The following is a 14680-nucleotide window of genomic DNA, read 5'->3' as shown; positions in this document are numbered from 1 at the left end:
AAGCTAGCTAGTAAACTGGTGCCATCAAAAAAAAATGAGCATATACAAACACACACACGAAAGTGCCTTTAAATTATTTTATAGGCATTTATAAACTACAAACATTTTATAAAATTATTCTATGTATTATTATTCCATGTACTACAAAATGCAATGAAACATTTAATTAGTTCTTGTAAACCAGATCTCTGTCAACTGACTACCCGTAATCTACTGGACTTAAAAGCCCTATTGAAAATGCTAATGGATTAACTAATCAACATAATGCATACAAAAAAGGTGACCACGCGCATATGCACACATACTATTGATAGTCATATGGTACTTGCAAACAGACTGACTGAGAGCTGATGCACAGCAATTCATATTGACCAATGACCTCTGTAAACCTCCTGGTAATGAATTTTCCTCCACAGCTGGGAAATTAAGAGGTTTATTTACAAGTACCAAATGATTAGAATGATGATGCCTGAGCCTCGATGCCGTTCCACATACCAAGCTCTGGAACTATCGCTAACTTCTGCCAAGCCCCGTGTCTTTGTGAATATGCTTTTCCATCCTTTGTTCTCATCTCTCTGCCCTACCATTCTCAATTCCAACTCACCGGGCTGAGTTTCTTAAAAGTAATCTAAACGCCTTTACTCAGAACAACCGGTCTTCTGGATCGAGGCACTCGCTGAGCCCCTGACTACCCACAGTTCTGTATCTTCAGCACCTCTGGCAATTAATGTTTAATCTGCATCATCCTTTATTTGTAAGTATTGTTTGCATCAACTACGTAGAGTGGAGCTGCAATATCCGGCTTTCACTGGTTAATAAGGAGTGGATCTCTTGCACTTTCCCCCATTGTTGCTTAGCCCAGTGATTAAATACATTGTTGATAAACAAAATAAAAAGAGTAACAGAAGAAAGTGTTACTTGTACTACTGGAATGAAAAGGGTTTTAAAAATATACATAGATGTATACCAACAACAGGAGCGTCATTCATTTAGGCTTGGATTGTACTTAACAACCCTCAGCAGTTCCCAGAGGATCTAATAGCAGTTCCATCTGGTGACCAGTCATCCTGGGCAAACTGGGCTTTTTATTGACACCAACAGGAGCATCAGTGCAAACAAATCTAGAGTCAGACATCACTTAGAACCAGCTTTAAAGAACCGAGGCATCACACCGAGAAAGAGGCTTGGTGGAACATATGCTGGCCTCAAGTTTTGCATCATACTTGGCTTCTGTGTCTAGTCTATTACCCCAACAAAAAGAATATCAGATTTAGTACCAAGCATGTGATGCTTCTGTATTTATACAATAGTCACCTTCCTTTGCAACCAAACCACCTTCTGTACCACTGAAAGATTGAACAATGAGAAAATCAGAGGAAAAGAATGGCCCAAATACTTAAATCAAAGTTTCTTGCTCCCTTAGTGATGCCAATTTGTTATTGATATCTTGGTACCATTTGTCAGAATGCTTGTTCTGTGGGTTGGGTGGGTTTTTGGTTTTTTTTTTAAATCATGCTCAGAAATGGGATTACTACAGGTTTATTCAAACACAGCTGAAGTTCTAAATTCTCCATACCAGCAAGCCAGTGGTCTCTCAGGAAAAGGAAGCATTACACGCCATTTTATGCCAATATCAAGCCATTAATTCACCGTTGTTCAAATGCACAAACAATGTTATTTACTGTCAAAGGGAGGTCTGCATGAAAAACCCATGTGGATAAAGCTATTCAGAATGCACAACACAACAACAAAATGCTGTAGAAACCAATATGGAATTAGGCTAGAATTGTGAGCAGAAAATACAATGGTATTGTTAAGGTGGTTTGGTCCCAAGAGAGCTGACTTTGTCATCACACATGCATACTTTGTTTAGTCACATGACTGCCTTTCATTTAAGTGCTTTTGAAATGTTTATCATGATGGGGTACTATATTGTTAGTGTTTTTACCTAATATTTTTTGTAACCACCTACATAATTAAAAAAAAAAACATTAACTTGGACAGTTTTAACAAAACCCTCATAGCCAGCTGAAAGATCTGAGGATCTCCAGTTGTGGAAATCAATATGTGCAAGAGAGAGGAGCAGTCACTACACCAAAAGGTCACTGTCAAATTAGGGAAATTAAAAAACAAAAAGGAAACCCAGTCAATCTGAAATGTTGTTGGTTTTTTCTGGTGTTAGGGAGAAACACTCCCTCCAAAGACAAACTCTGTTGTACTTAACCGCAGCACTGTATATTCAAGAGGCCATGTACATCTCAAAGTAGCCAAGCGCCATATTATTCAGATACCACAACTAACACCTGCATGAACAGCTGCCAGAATCAGAAAAAGAGAAACATTATACATCGTGTTAATGGCAGGCTTGTGTTATGTTAGTACTGTACGCTTGTAAACCAGTTAAGCACTGTCAGAGGGAAGTCAGAATTTGACGGCTGATCCGTCAGAAAATCCAGAGTGATGAAGTATGCGTACAGAGGGGGTTGGGAGGGACTGGATTTCTACTGGCACATTCAAATTTCCCATTAAATGTTTAGTTTTGAGAAATCAGGGCTCTTGCCAAACAGAAGCAGCAAAAGTAAAGATCCCAAGTTGTAAACTCAGTGTAGTGTTATCATCAGGTAGCCTGTGACATTTTTTGCCCTGTTTGATTTGGTCAAGAAAGCAATACTACCGCTGTATGCTCCAATTTATTTTTAGGTATTGATTCAGTCAGATGTCCTTTGGGTGCTTGTGGCATCTGAGAAAAATTGGCAAGAATGACTTAGCCCACTCTTAAGGATTAACAGAAAGGCCGTTTATTTCATTCTAGCAACCCTAGACCTTCAAACAATTAGCTTCCATAATGAATTTGACCAAATATCATCATCCAATCCCCTTCCAGCAGTCCACTCTGTCCCAAATCAGCAGAACATAATGTTTTCTGCACCATGACTGCAATGACAGTGCATTTCACAGCTTCCGAGACTCCTTAAAGAATGGTGGTCTTAAGTCAAACGATTCTCAGGTGTGTCTCTTCCCCTCCTCCCAACATACATCTTAAAAATGCTACCAAGAAAAGGGCAAACTGCTATAAAATAACATGAGAACAACCCTCTGAAGTGACCCTTTGGGAAACGTAGCGACCGCTTCTCTCCAAAACCTGGAGTATGTGGTTTGTAGAGTGAGTGAGAAGTTACCAGTATCAACGGCATTTCTATCGGCTGCTGAGAAATGTGAGATGTATTTTTTTTATATATACACATATAAAAAAATAAGAGTGAGGTAGATAAATGTTTGAAAAAAATCAAAAACTGTCCCCCTGTCATACTTGAAAACCCTTATCTCAGTATTTAAATTTATTATGGGGCATCTCTACAGTGATTTAAACTGATATCACAAAAATAAATAAAAAAATCCTACATAGAATACCTTCTTAATTAACTTTTTTTTCTTTTTTTTTTTTCTTTTTTTCTTTAAAGGGAAAAATAACTATGGGACAGAGGCAAGAGAAGATAGTGGGACCTAAAAACTACACAAGCAAAAAGCACTACAAACATTTTTTTTTTTAAATCTCCAGTCACAACGAGCAATCAGTATATTTCAATGCTTTGTTCTTACTCAAAAAAATTGAACATTTCCATCCCAGAACAACCTCTTTACTGCCATCATTTGGTTGGCTCAGTGCCAAACAAGGGGTTAGATGCTATAACTAACTTCAGATGAGCAACTATTATGGCTCCTTTGTTTTAGACTTACATCATGGCCCCCACCACACCCTCCTTAAACCCTGCCTCCTTGCCCTCCACATTCATAAAGCTTCCTCTGCCAAACAAGCAAGCTACTATTTCTCTTTTGTGCTGAAGTTTGGTCTATGGTTTGAGCAACAAGCTTGTATTTGTACAGGTTTCCATAGCTGCTGCATTTAACTGTTTGCTAGCAAATCTAGTGGCCCCGACCCACTTAAGAGCGCGCACATCCTCCCTGCCTGATCTCACACCGCATGCTATCACCGAGGCTGCTGGCAAATCGGGGGATCTTGAACAAGGGGCAGCCCACAATGTGGCCTTTCAACATCTTCTAATGAGAAGGCCTAGTAGCTGGGGGTCTGCTAGATCAGAACGTTGAATGGCCACCTACATCAAAACGCCTGGCACCGACAGCTCAACCGATGTAGACTAAACATAGCTGTTGTTCATGGGATGGAAGGGTTGAAATATTCATTTTAAAAAATAGAGACCCAAAAGCCTGGTGTCCGCTGTTGTACCCAACAATTAAAAAAATATATATATATGCGTGTGTCACAACCAAAACAAAAGGCAAGGGAAGGAGGGGGGCTGACTCTTGTACAACGATGAATATGAACACTGAACAAGAATGTACTCAATATGTAACCTTTTTTTTCTGACCTGAGTTTGTATCGTGCCTTGCACTGTAACAGACTCGCGTGCTGCATGGGCAGAGGTTAGCGGAGGGAGGGAGGATAGGGTTAAAACCACCACAGCACCACTGGAGTGCTACTGGCTGTGTACCCCTTCTCCCCCAGTCCCTTCAAGAGCTCTGTATCCCACACAGCCAAGATGTTGTAAAACAACTAATGGGAAAAAAAGGAGGAAATGTATTTATAAAAAGGCATTAAACAGTTCATGGCAAATCATGTTACAGGGATCAGTTACTAGGAAGAAGGAAGTAAAAGTTACACACTATAGTACAAAGCATAAGAAATTTGTTGGAGTGGGGGGAAGGGAAGGAGGGCAGACCTGAAGGTTTTCATAGATTAAATCCACAAAGATAAAGAACAAAAAAAATAGCAGCTTTTTTCTGTACAGACATATAGATGAGTATCTGAACCGTAAAAAAGTTATAAAAGTGACACAAAAGACAATGTGTATGCAAATGATCCATGGTCTAACATAGAACTGCAAGACCCTTTGAGAAGTCTTAATAACAGAGAGAAAAGGTCAACAAAGCGTCATATGCTTGAATCCGTTACCACTTTTTGTCTTCTCCAATTTTTGTTTCGACATGTGTTTTCCTGCGAGCCTGAGAAGGAGGGCAGGCTACAACGATGGAGATTCTTCTGGGTCATTTCAGGCTGGCTTGCTGTTTTTGGCGTGCCATCAACTTTTTGCACGAAATATATATAAAAGAGAGAGAGAGAGAGAGAGAGAGAGAGAGAGTGTGTGTGTGTGTGGGTGTGTGTGATATTTGGCTCACCACTGCCAGTTTTGTCCAGAATTCTTGGTGGGGGAGGGCGGGTGGAGGGAGGGCTATTTCTAAACCCCGCCCCCCTTTCCTCTCCATCATGAGAAAACAAATCATGTTTTGTCCAGTTTAAAAAAAGATCTAGACAATCTGATTTTTTTTTTTAAATACCAGTGTATGATTGAATGGAGTGTATTGGTCAGTATCTCTTTTAAATGGAGCAGTTGATTACTGTGCTCCTTCCAAGCCTACAAAAAACAAACAACCCCCCACCCCACCCCCCGTGAAACAAAACCACCACCACCCCAAAAAAGTTCAGGTTTTTTTTTTTGGCAAAATTTGGCAGCGTTGAAAATGGTAACAACCTTGGACGAATGATGGCCCTTTTTTAATTCTTTTACATGTTCCTAAAAAGGTTAGAGTAACATTAAAAATCCAGTCTTTTTTTTTTTTTTTTTCAATTCTGTTTTTATAAAGACCTACAGTGTTAAGCAGGTGTTGCAAGGGCTAACGGGGAGCCACCTGGCCTGCAATTTCTTTGATCTGATAAAAGTGCTGTATGGTTGAACTTGCACGCAGATATGTTTCCCATTATGAAGCAGAAAGAAAAAGAGAGAGAGAGAGAGAGAGAGAAAGAGAAGAGAGAGACATCAGATCTCAAGTTTTCTGTTGCTATTAAGTGTTAACATTAGAGTTTTAAAAGGCTGACTGTGCGCCCCACTGAACAGAGTCCTTTATGAAATAAACATCTGCTTGCATATTGAACAAAGAAAAAACTATCTTGTTTACTGAAAAGAGGATTCTCCCGTGTGCAGCTATGGCAGTTCTGAAGATCCACTGAGGTACAGTAGGCTTTTGAATATATTTTCTTTTCTGTCTTTCTTCCCCAACATGTGTGTGTTTGTGAGATTCTGGGTTTTAAGGATCAGCAGGCCGAAGACTGGGGCAAAGGTAAGGCCCGTTCGTTCTTGCGTCCTCCGTTCATATGCGCGTACGGCTGTCTCTCCTCAAAGCTGGCCCGCAGCACCACCACGCCTGGGCCGTTCTCAGCTTTGTGTCCTGAGTGCTTGTCAGTGGGTTGGAGGGTGGAGGAGGGATCTAAAGGAATGCTCTCCATGTTTTCAGTCTCCAGATCGAGTTCCTCGGTGTCTGGAGGCTTGTTCTCTTCGCTGTAGAAGAAGGAGACCTCTTTGAATGCTGGATGCAGCTCATCCTTAATGCTACCGATTATTTCCAGGAAGGAGGGCCTCATCTTGGGGTTGTACTGCCAGCACATCCGCATCAACTCAAACCTGGAATGAAAACAAAAACATAACAACAAAATCCTAGAAACCTAAATATGCATATGCAATTTGATATATTTACATAAATAAGTTCTTTTTGAACCCTGGAGACACTCCATTCTGACTTTTCACACTGCAGCCACCAAATGCCTTTACATCCTGCCATGGCAAAGGTCCCATCGCTTAATTGCATTGAACAAAAGTATTTATAATATGAAATACAACACAAAGTACAAGTCTCCTAAAACCAGAAATACCCTTGGTGGAATTACAACCTGACTCCCCCATTCCCCCCCATTTCGAATTGGCAAGTTTGAATATGCTATAGGATACGGGAGAGATTCAGGCAGATCATTTGCACCGAAGTTATGGAGAAGATAGTTTAATACATTTTAAAGGCCAGAAGGGACCACGGTAATTGTCTAGTCTGGCCTCCTGAACACCACAGGCCATTGACATTTCACCCAGTAATTCCTGCATAGAGCCCAATAAATTATGAATGAATTAGAGCATATATTTTAGAGAAACTTTCAATCTTGATTAAAGAAAGAGGAAGAAATTACCTAGAATGGATAGAGAAGCTAAATACACTGAGCTCTTTACATCTTTCACTGCACAGCGTTTTCCCAAACATGCACTCATTTTTGCAGTGCCTATCTGAATCGTCTCCAATTTTTAAATATTTTTTGGTACATTATGGACACCAGTAGCACTCTCATCAATACCGTATATCACCTCTCTATCTCTATTCCACATTCTCCTGTTTCATTCAAAGACTTAGTCCTCTTTGCCACAACAGCACACAGAGATCATGTTCAGTCAATTAACTACTCCGACTAGTTGGCACTTTTCAGAGTCAACGCTTTCTCAAATAGAGTCCCCTGTCTTGTAAGTCTGGCCTTAAAGGGAAAAAAAAAATCATACCATGTCAAACTCCTGGAAAGCGAAAAGGTGATACCATGTTTTCTCTGAGAGACAACAATCACTTTGAATACCTTGTACATTTGAATGCTGCTGCCCGTTTTTTTTTAAACTCTCAATTGATTTTTATTTTTAGCCGGCGATGCAGTAATATTTTACAGATCACCTGTTTTAATACATCTGTGGTTATATCTGCCAGGACAGCAGCCCACACTGGCAAAACAAAACCACAAGATGCGTACAGCAACACACGCATAACGAAAATAGTCTTTTTCATGACATTGCAAGACTGGCTATTCCTCTCAGATCAGTCTGCACTTTGAATGCAACACAACTCAGTATTTTGCCCTCACGGGGCAGGGATGTCTCTTGTTCTTATGGTACAAACGGGCTCCGGGCAATACTACGAGAAAAGGAAAATAAATATAAAAACTTCAAGCCAATGCACGTGGCAACACAAGTCAGAAAAAAAACATGCAATCTGGTCCAAGCCTTAACTTTTACTATACTGAAGTAAGGAGAGATTGCAAAGTATGAAGCAAGTCCAAGAGTCCTTCAATCAAGACCAGACAGAGTACAGAACACACACTAGAAAATACATCGTAGAGAACAATCCTAGAGCAGCTCCCGGAAGAGTGATCTGGGGACCCATTAAGATTTTTCTTTCTTTCTGGTCTTGTGGTTAAGGCAACTAGATCGGGACCCAGGCACCCTGGGTTCAATTCCGAGCTCTGCTAGACTTTCTGCCAGATCACAATCTCTATGCCTCAGTTCTGTAAAGCAGGGATAACGTTTCCCTGGCTCACAGAGATGCAGTCAGAATAAATCCTTGAGTTTATGAGGTGCTCAGATATTACAGGGGATTGTCCATAAATTATGTTCCACATTTTTGATTATTTTCAAGATCCACCCATCCCCTTTGCAACACTCAAACATACACTCACGCAAAATTAAGGTCCACCCTGATGTGTTACATAATTTATGGATAGCCCCCAATGGTTTGGGGGCGACTATTCGTAGTAATAGCAACATAGATAGATTTCAACTATGTTAATTAAACAGCCTAAGCCTCTGAAAACAAGATTATCCTCAGAGATCTGACTTATTTATATAAAACTTTAGCCTCGCAACATGGATTTCCTAGATCATATAGTCAGCATTTTATTCCCCAAATTATGTCATCTATGGGCTTCGATCAATATGTAAAACATCCCCAAGGTAATGAAGGATTAAAGAGAAATAAATCAGATGTCCAAGAAGGCATTTAACCCTCTGCAAGCTTGGTTCACACCTACTCCTGACAAAAGCAAGTCAAATCAAATTGAAATGCCTATAGAAGTGTTCCCTGTTATAGGTTCAATATCAGAGTCATCTGGGCTGAGGAGAATCCACTTTTGAAAATATATGACCAAAGTAACTATTTCAGAGGAAATGCATTTTGATTTTTAAAGGGACGAACACTGTCGGGTTAAAAATCTGGGGCAAGAGCCTCACTCCTGGCTCCTTCATACCAGAGCAGTGTAAACGGGCTCTAAACCCCCACATCTGGGCCGGGACAACTTCCCAGTATGGACACTACGGAAGACAATGAGAGGCCGAGGACTCCCTCACAGAAACATGCTGGAGGTGGGAGGGTATATTGAGACTGACTACAGCAAACAGTACTGTGGAGATTCCAGGCAGTGCTGTGGCGCGTAGGAAAGCCCAGGGAAGCTCCATAATTTAGAAGGGCCCTAGGTTTGTCTAAATTATGCTAGGGTGTTCCCTGGTCTCCAGAGCAGCCCAGGATTGGGACAGTACAAAGGTGACTTAAAGATACTATAATCCTCAATACCCCAGTAAGAGCATTGGGCTGCTAAACCCAGGTTGTGAGTTCAGTCCTTGAGGGGGCCCACTTAGGGATCTGGGGCAAAAATCAGTACTTGGTCCCGCTAGTGAAGACAGGGGGCGGGACTCTATGACCTTTCGAGGTCCCTTCCAGTTCTATGAGATAGGTATATCTCAATATATTATTATTAAATTAACCCCAATGAAAGAATGTTCAACATCCAGTTATTTTTCATCATTTACTCTGTTTATTTTTTGCAGTATACTCCGCATGCAAGGAAAGCAGACTAGCTAGTTTCACTTTCTCATTCTCATGCACTCACTCATCTCTTCACCCACGATTTTCTGCAATTCCACCCTCATAGTCATGGGTATGTACTTCCAAAAAGAAAAAATCAACGCCCAATAAATCTGCTTCTTGTCAGCAAGGGAGAGACCGACAGAATTATTGTTAGTTTTACTTGTGGGAGGCACTGATACTATGGAGAAAAGAAATATAAGCTAGATCAGGGTGGGCAAACTTTTTGGCCCAAGGGCCACATCAGGGTTGCAAAACTGTATGGAGGGCCAGGTAGGAAAGTCTGTGCCTCCCCAAACAGCCTGGCCCCTGCCCCCGACCCATCCAACCCCCCCGCTCCTTGTCCCCTGACTGTCCCCTCCTGGGACCCTCTGCCCCTAACCGCCCCCGAGGGACCCCACTCCCAGCCAACCTCTCCCCCTCCCTGACCCCTATCCACACCCCCACCTCCTGGGACTCCCACACGCCTATCCAACCCCCGCTCTCGTTCCCCGTCCCCTGACTGCTCCCCCCCAGAACCTCCGCCCCATCCAATCGCCCCCTGCTCCCTATCCTCTGACTGCCCCCCAAAACTCCCCGCCCCCTTACCATGCCGGACCCAGCCACACCGCCACGCTGCCTGGCAGGAACAGCGGGCCAGAGTGCTGGTGGCGCGCCGTGCTGAGGCTGCGGGGGAGGGGGCCAGGGGCTAGCCTCCCCAGCTGGGAGCTGCGGGCCGGAGGTGGCCCGCGGGCCATAGTTTGCCCACCTCTGAGCTAGAGCGTATGCTGCCATGTTTGGGTTGCAAACAGCTTGGGGGAATGTTTAAATCCAAACAAAAATTATCTTCACTGAAATGTTTCTTTTAGCTACAAACACAGTTCTATTAATACTAGGTTGGGCACAACCTGATATTATCAAGAACAAAAATCAACTACCTGATTATATCCCTTTAATGCAAAGACTAAAAGTAATCTAGCAAAAGAATCTGTAGCACGAAAAATCACCTAAACTGCTAGCCGCTGGATCACAACAGACATGTACACATATACATTTTTTTTTTTTAATTTTTAAAACCTTTTTATATTTAGATTGAAGTCAACCTATAAAAATGGGTCTTCCCCTCCCCTACAAAAGGGGAGAAAGTCTGACACCCGGGTGCGCGCACACACACACACACACACACACACAAATATATAAAATCCATTTCTGTTACTTCATTGCTGTTTCCTCTCCAGCTGACTGCTATATCCCTGAATAGAAGCATTAGCTGGGGCCAGGAACACTGGCTATTCACTGGCTCAGAGCCCTGCGGCCTAGGGGCAATGCTTAAGGAGATACCACAAGCAGTGAAGTAATGCATGTGACATCAGCACAAACAAGAACATGTGATGTTTCTTTTAAGCCATTCCAGAATCAAAAACCTTAAGAGTGCTTCCCATAAAAGGAAGGGTTTTTGTTTTTTTTCTTTTCTTTTTTTTTTTTTTTTACTCTGTGGGACTGGAGGCCTTGTTTACACGATCTCAACAAGAAAACTTTCCAGTAGACAATTGGAAGAATTTACGGGCTGATAAAACTCTCTTTTTATTTTAAATACCTATGTTTCTGAGGGATGGCAAACCAGGCCTGGGAAGTTACAGCAATCACCAAGCAGCAGAATATTGAGTGTCCTTGAAATGAATTTTCCACTTTCTGCTTACACAAAAATGCAGCAAAAGTCTTTGTGCTTTCTGCACTGGAGCATTAAATAGATAAATTGCTAGAAAAGCCGAATTCCTTTTTAATATTTTGAGCAACTAACAGAGACCATGATTCACTCAATATATATTTGTAATATGCATCAGAGTTGATTCCTTATGACTGGGTCTGATGAAAGCTAGGAACTTACAAGGAAGAGTAAGGGCTGTTACTATCCCGCTGCCCACTACATCCTCTAAAAAGCAGGAATGACCTCTATATTTGTCTTAAGTGGTGCAAGCGGTAGATCCTGGCTCTAAAATGAGCCGTAACCACAGACAAAGCAAAAATCAGAACTGTTTAAACTGGCTGGTAATCTAAGCTACAGATGAGGGAAGCCAGTGTTCAAAGCATTCTTGCTTCAAACACAGAATTCTCCCTCCCGCCTCAACTAAACTAACTTTTAAAATCCCAGTGGGAACACACTATCTATGAGCTTTAACAGTAACAAAACTCCTTGATGTACAGTCGCAGTGTGACGCACAGCACACTGCTATTACAACTGCAGTATATAAGATGCTACTTAGGTGGCAAAAGGAGGAAAAGCAGCAACACATCTCCTACGTCAGTGTTTCCCAAACTTGGGACGCGGCTGTGTAGGGAAACCCCCTGGTGGGCCAGGCCGGTTTGTCTACCTGCCGCCTCCGCAGCTTCGGCCGATCGCGGCTCCCACTGGCCGCGATTCGCCTTTCCAGGCCAATGGGTGTAGCGGGAAGCGGCGGCCAGCACATCCCTAGGCCTGCGGGCTCTCTCTACACAAGCGGCATGCCAAGCTTGGGAAACACTTATCTAGACGTTAATGTCTCTCTACTGCTCGAGGGTAGCAAAGCATAGCAACATACAAGCATAATGTCCGCCCAAGATGGAACCTCAGAGCGAGAGAGAGAGCGAGAGAGAGAGAAAGAAAAGGCCCTACATTTGACAATAGCCCTCAGCATTACAGAGAGACACTATGTGAGAAATCTGGATAGTTACTGTTATAGATTATTAAGCAAGGGTCATGGCGGGTTTTCCTATGTAGCATTTTACCCCCTCCCTCCTTTTGGGGGAGCCTTTGCACTACACTGTGCCCAAAGGGTAAACATGTTGGCTGCCTCCGCAGACATCAACCACACCCCATTTTATTTTAGCTGCTTTCAAGCCATACAAATTTGGAGAAGGAGGCCCCACAGCTACAAAGGTGCGTCTTGTGGTACATTTATACTGCCTGTTTCCTAGCTCCCCTTCTGGCCTTGCCATGCACACTATGCGGAGCGCAAGAAGTGTACTGACTTTCCTGCAGCAGACTGACTTAGCTTCCTGGACACCTTGAATTGAATATTGAAATACCTTCCCTCTACAGGCCGATGAAATTAAGGTTGATGCATCTATGTGGTGACTGCACTCTACAACAATTCCCAGACGTGCCCGGGAACATGATGCTTTGAAAGAAAAACCTTACAGTCTTAAGGGTCAAAACCAGAGAGAAAAAGATCACCGCACCTACCCCCCTCCACCAAAAAAGGAACTTCCCACATTCGATATGGGTCTTCACAGAACGCTTGCCAACAATTGCCTTGCATAAACTGAGGATGTGCAATGAGACTGGTACTGAATTCCAGGGCCATCTGTGCCTCAGTACAATGCACAGAAATGTACTTTCCAAGGATTTTCTTCTTCCTGGCGTACCCATTGGTGACCAGAAACAGAATATACAGCAGTGGTTCTCAAACTTTTGTATTGGTGACCCCTTTCACACACAAGTCTCTGAGTGCACCTCTCCTTATAAAGGAAAAACACTTTTTTATATTTAACATTATTATAAAAGCTGTAAGCGAAGCAGAGCTTGGGAGTGGAGGCGGACATCTCGCGACCCCCCCCAACCTAATAACCTCATGACCCCCAATTTGAGAACCCCTGATATACAGGGAGGACTAAAGGTGGGAGAAGGGAAATCTCTGCATACTGACCATTCCTCTGTATGTTCCATGGTGATATAGAAGGAAGAGCTCACTAATTGGAGCGGTTGTGATCAGGCTTGTCGAGAGAAATGTGGGGCCTCAGTACATGGTATTCACTGGGACCCCATCCTCTCCCATTTCACTTTATTTCAACGGATGTTATAGACATTTTGGGAGCCTCTTTGACCTCAGGCAGGGCCAATGTACCATTGCCCTCTCTTTCCTCCTCACTCATCAGCCCTGGCTGTGGTCATGGGACATTGTTTGGTGATACTGTTTTACAGTACATCTACATCTCATGTTGACGGGCTGCAGCGTGGGCGGGGGAAAGAGATGTGAAGAAATGGCTCAGCAAGGAGTTAGCAACTCCAAATACGCTCACTGACAGCCAAGCAAATGTCTGCATGTGGAGCTGGGTTAGGGCACATCTCTGGTTCTTTCATGGGGATTTGACCAGACTGAGGAGTCTGGTGAATGTGAAAACAGGGCAGGCTGTGAGGGAGGGTGGGGCAAGTCACTGAAGTTTCAAAAGTTAAAAGCACTTTTAATTTCCTGCATTTTAGAAGATGCAGAGGCATTTTATGCCCAATCTATGAGGCATCATTTACCTGTCCCCTTCCCTGCCAGGATAGATTCTATTTTCCCTCTCCCCCCTGGAGGAGAGGAGTGACAGTTGGGCGGGAGGGAGAGAGAGAAAGAGATTTTCTCATTGTGCAGGGGGATAGAATAGATAACCTCTTATGGTCCCTTCCAGACCTATGGTTCTGTAATTTCTATCCATATACCAGGTTAATGAGGAATTTCTAACGCTAAATCTCTTGCCAAGTTCATTCCCATTGTACAACTTGCTTTCCTACTGCTGCCTGAAACAAGATCACCTTACCTAGGTCCCTCCACATGCCCAGCCCCTGCTGTATAATTCCCATAATGTCAAGCATAATTTCAAAGCCATCTGACTGCCAGGAATTCTCCACAGAATCATGGAAGGGAAAGAATGTGAGATGGGGGCGTCAGATGGCAGTCAGACCTCCTCCTTCCACCGCCCACGGCCCATCCTCCTCCAACAACAAAACACTGACTGTCATCTGAAACCAAAGCAAGTCCTCCAGCCAGAGGCTCTTTTCCTAAGAATCCCAAGCAGCTGATGCCTGTAAGTGATTGCATCCCTTCTGTAGGCCTCCAACAAATTTCAGTAACTGCAAGACACAGCATTTCCTTCCAGAAAGCTAGCTTGGGAAGCATATCAAAGTAGTAAAAGACTGAACAACTGAAACGACTGTACACAAAACCCAGCAGAAGTATTTTAACAATGTAAAGCGAAAGGCTGAAGCCTGTTGTAGCTGTAGACGCTCTAGTGCAATGAGACTTGATTAAACGCTGATAATAGAACTGGAGAAAGCTATTTGGACATTTCTTTCTCTTTATGCTTACAGGAAAGGAAATTGTGAAGGGAGGAGAAAATGTTGACCTCAATGCAACGAGTGCTATCAACTGTGGTAATGGGTCTGGGA

General features: G+C 42.9%; 1 protein-coding gene across 1 annotated transcript in view; it reads right to left on the bottom strand.

Annotated features, from left to right (window-relative positions):
- Nucleotides 1-3412: 3412 nt before the first annotated feature.
- The window catches only part of IGF1R (insulin like growth factor 1 receptor), a 271414-nt gene continuing 260146 nt past the window's right edge, over nucleotides 3413-14680 (bottom strand). Inside the window, exon 21 of the mRNA XM_005294854.4 lies at nucleotides 3413-6476. Within this exon, the coding sequence (XP_005294911.2) occupies nucleotides 6110-6476 (367 nt within the window). The 3' untranslated portion in view covers nucleotides 3413-6109. The remainder of the gene's footprint in view (nucleotides 6477-14680) is intronic.

This window comes from Chrysemys picta, chromosome 10 (assembly GCF_011386835.1).
Source record: "Chrysemys picta bellii isolate R12L10 chromosome 10, ASM1138683v2, whole genome shotgun sequence".
NCBI lineage: Eukaryota > Metazoa > Chordata > Testudines > Emydidae > Chrysemys > Chrysemys picta.
The sequence above is the reverse complement of the archived record's forward strand: the minus strand, read 5'-3'. Positions and strand labels throughout refer to the sequence as shown.